The sequence below is a fragment of the Camelina sativa genome, chromosome 7 (genome assembly GCF_000633955.1).
Source record: "Camelina sativa cultivar DH55 chromosome 7, Cs, whole genome shotgun sequence".
NCBI lineage: Eukaryota > Viridiplantae > Streptophyta > Magnoliopsida > Brassicales > Brassicaceae > Camelina > Camelina sativa.
In genome coordinates, this window is record NC_025691.1 from 28,746,749 (window position 1) to 28,749,979 (window position 3,231).

At 40.1% G+C, this 3,231-nt stretch overlaps 1 protein-coding gene across 1 annotated transcript in view; it reads left to right on the forward strand.

Moving 5' to 3' along the window:
* The window catches only part of LOC104705050, a 24,066-nt gene that overhangs the window by 13,269 nt on the left and 7,566 nt on the right, over window positions 1-3,231 (forward strand). Inside the window, exons 18-24 of the mRNA XM_019227173.1 lie at window positions 854-965; window positions 1,079-1,156; window positions 1,241-1,531; window positions 1,623-1,820; window positions 1,999-2,487; window positions 2,560-2,721; window positions 2,873-3,205. Coding sequence (XP_019082718.1) covers window positions 854-965; window positions 1,079-1,156; window positions 1,241-1,531; window positions 1,623-1,820; window positions 1,999-2,487; window positions 2,560-2,721; window positions 2,873-3,205 — 1,663 coding nt within the window. The remainder of the gene's footprint in view (window positions 1-853; window positions 966-1,078; window positions 1,157-1,240; window positions 1,532-1,622; window positions 1,821-1,998; window positions 2,488-2,559; window positions 2,722-2,872; window positions 3,206-3,231) is intronic.

Below are 3,231 nucleotides of genomic sequence, written 5' to 3' on the forward strand. Positions count from 1 at the left end.
CATGCTACTTGAGCCAAAGTTTGCTTAAGCATTTTGCTTTGGTTCTCCGGAAATGAATTTGACCAAGCCGACTCAGCAAATGTTTAGATGTGACCATTAGTATGGACTTTTTTTCTTTTTCCTAGAATGATTTAGTGATGGTAAATCTCATGTTGATTGGATTTTCCTGAACTCTTTCGAACCCGCGGTGCAGTATTTTCACCTGACCCATCACTAGGTGATAATTGATAAATAAGATTAGCATCTATAGTCAGTTTCGGAAACATAAGAATTAATTCCTTTATGTCTCCTGATATGAACAGCTAGGTAATGAGCAAATCAACTTTGATGGTATCACTTTTTCTTAAATCAGTATGTTTGAGGCAATCACGTAGAGAGAAGGGAGATGGTGTGATTTAATATGAGATGTAGGGTCAGAATAAGATGGCTGTGCTAGAAGATAGAGCGATTTGCTACACTGATTGTCTTGACTTTGTTGTTATCTTATGTATGAAAACCAATGTCTTGCAGATTTCACATTGCTTTTATTTATAAGTTATAGACGCCTCTAGGGTTTATGAATCATGTTATCCCATGTTTCTTTTGCTTACTGCCTTACCATTTTTTTGTTCAGTGTATTTGACTTCATACCTATGATTCATTGGTAGATCTTTGTAAATGCTTCATGCCAAAACATTCATTCTTTCTGTTTCTACACTTAGGTCCTCCAAATATTAGTTTTGAGATACGGTCTTAACACATGCATAATGTAGGATTTACGCTTATGTTAGTAGATTCAGGAAACATTTTTATATTGCTGTCTTGTTTCAAGCAGCTACACGCAGTTTTGTTCTGTCATGGATCTGTTTTGAAGCTCTGATATGTCTTGGATCAGGTATATGCATATGTGGGAGCTTGAGGCAGCCTTAAACGTTCTTACAATGTGTAGTTGTCATCTCTTAGAAAGTGATCCAATTAGTGTCGAGGTATAAGGGAGTTTTGCTTTCAGTTCTAGATTCCTGCATGCAACTTTAGTTGCTCAATCACCCTGTAATCAATCAATCGAGATCTAATTTCAGTTTCTTCTTTGTGCATCTAGGTGTTGCATAGGAGAAAAGCTCTGCAGAAGTACAGCCACATACTTTCTGCAGATGATCGCCATAACAGCTGGCAAGAGGTTATGTTTCTTCCTTTTGTTTGAGATCATGTTTGGCTCTTCGTATACTCGATGTGTCACTCTAAAAATCTGAAAGGGAAACAGGTAGAAGCCGAATGTAAAGAAGACCCTGAAGGCTTGGCTCTAAGATTGGCTGGGAAAGGAGCTGTTTCCGCTGCATTGGAAGTGGCTGAGAGTGCAGGATTATCAATAGATCTTAGAAGAGAATTACAAGGACGACAGCTTGTAAAGCTTCTAACCACTGATCCACTCAATGGTGGTGGTCCTGCAGAAGCATCTCGATTTCTATCTTCACTTCAAGACTCGGCTGATGCTCTACCAGTGGTTATGGGTGCAATGCAATTATTATCTGACCTTCGTTCAAAACAGCTCCTGGTAACAACTTTTTCTGCTTTATTTTCATGGTGCTACGAGGTCATAGATTTCTGTTAGGTTTTGAAAAATGTTTGTTTCATCTTCTCTGTAGGTCCATTTCTTCCTGAAGCGGAAAGATAGCAATCTGTCGAATTTGGAAGTCGCTCGGCTTAATTCTTGGGCTTTAGGTCTGAAAGTGTTAGCTGCACTGCCACTTCCTTGGCAGCAGAGATGCTCTTCGCTTCATGAGCATCCCAATTTAATATTTGAAGCTCTGCTGATGAGAAAACAATTACAATATGCCTCACTGGTACCTAGAGACAATCTTCTTTTGAATTTTCCGTGAATATCATCCCTATTTTTGTGAAAGGCTCTTCTATAACTCTTGTCCATGTCTTTATATCTTTTGAAGAAGTGATTTTCTCTATATTTCCTTACTCTGTTTGCTCTCTAGAGTTTCTGAGACTTACTTTTATGTTTCCTTTCAGATACTCAAAGAGTTCCCAACATTAAGGGATAACAATGTTATCATGGCCTATGCAGCAAAAGCTATGTCTGTTACAATTAGCCCACCACCAAGAGAACCTCGAATAACTGTGTCTGCATCAAGGCTAAGACAAAAGCCAAGAGCAGGGCCAACAGCAAAAGCATCCTTCACTAATAGCTTAAGCAATTTTCAGAGAGAGGCTCGAAGGGCATTTTCATGGGCTCCACGTAATGCTGAAAACAGGACAACGTCAAAGGATGTTTATCGTAAAAGAAAGAATTCCGGACTGGGGGCTTCTGAGAGAGCTGCATGGGAGGCGATGACAGGAATTCAAGAGGACCAGGGATCATCTTATTCGGCAGATGGGCAAGATAGGCTACCTTCTGTTTCTATTGCTGAAGAATGGATGCTAAGTGGCGACACAACCAAAGATGAAGCTGTTCGCGCATCTCACAAATATGAAAGCACCCCAGATATTATCCTCTTCAAGGTATTGTTATTCTTATTAACACTTGTGGCATAACTGTAAGCTTCGTACTTTTTGACACTGCTCTTCTTCTAGGCTCTGCTCTCACTTTGTTCAGATGAGTTAGTATCGGCAAGAAGTTCCATGGACCTATGCATCAGTCAAATGAAGAACGTATTGAGCTCCAAGCATTTGTCAGAGGGTGCGTCTGTTGAAACAATTGGCCGAGCATACCATGCAACGGAGGCATTTGTGCAGGTACGACATATTTTATTTAAATCATCTGCCGGAATCATATTTGGAGGATGACTTTTATATCAGGGAAATACATGGTCGATCTTCTATGTCCTATAACTCGATTACCTGATGTGAATGACTAAGGCAACTATTTCTTTGCCTGATTGTGCAGGGTTTGTCTTATGCAAAATCTTTACTGAGAAAGCTTCTAGGTGCCACTGAACCGACCAATAACAATGGTGAAAGAAGTAGAGATGTTGATGATATATCTTCTGATGCTGGCAGCTCCAGTGTTGGCAGTCAGTCAATGGATGAACCATCCGAAGTTCTCTCACTTGCAGAAATCTGGTTGGGGCGCGCAGAGTTGCTGCAGAGCCTCTTAGGGTCTGGAATTGCTGCTTCTCTTGATGACATTGCTGATCAATTGTCATCCGAATGTCTACGAGACAGATTAATATCTGATGAACGATATAGTATGGCGGTGTATATGTGCAAGAAATGCAAGGTAAAGTTTTATAGCTTGATTCTCTA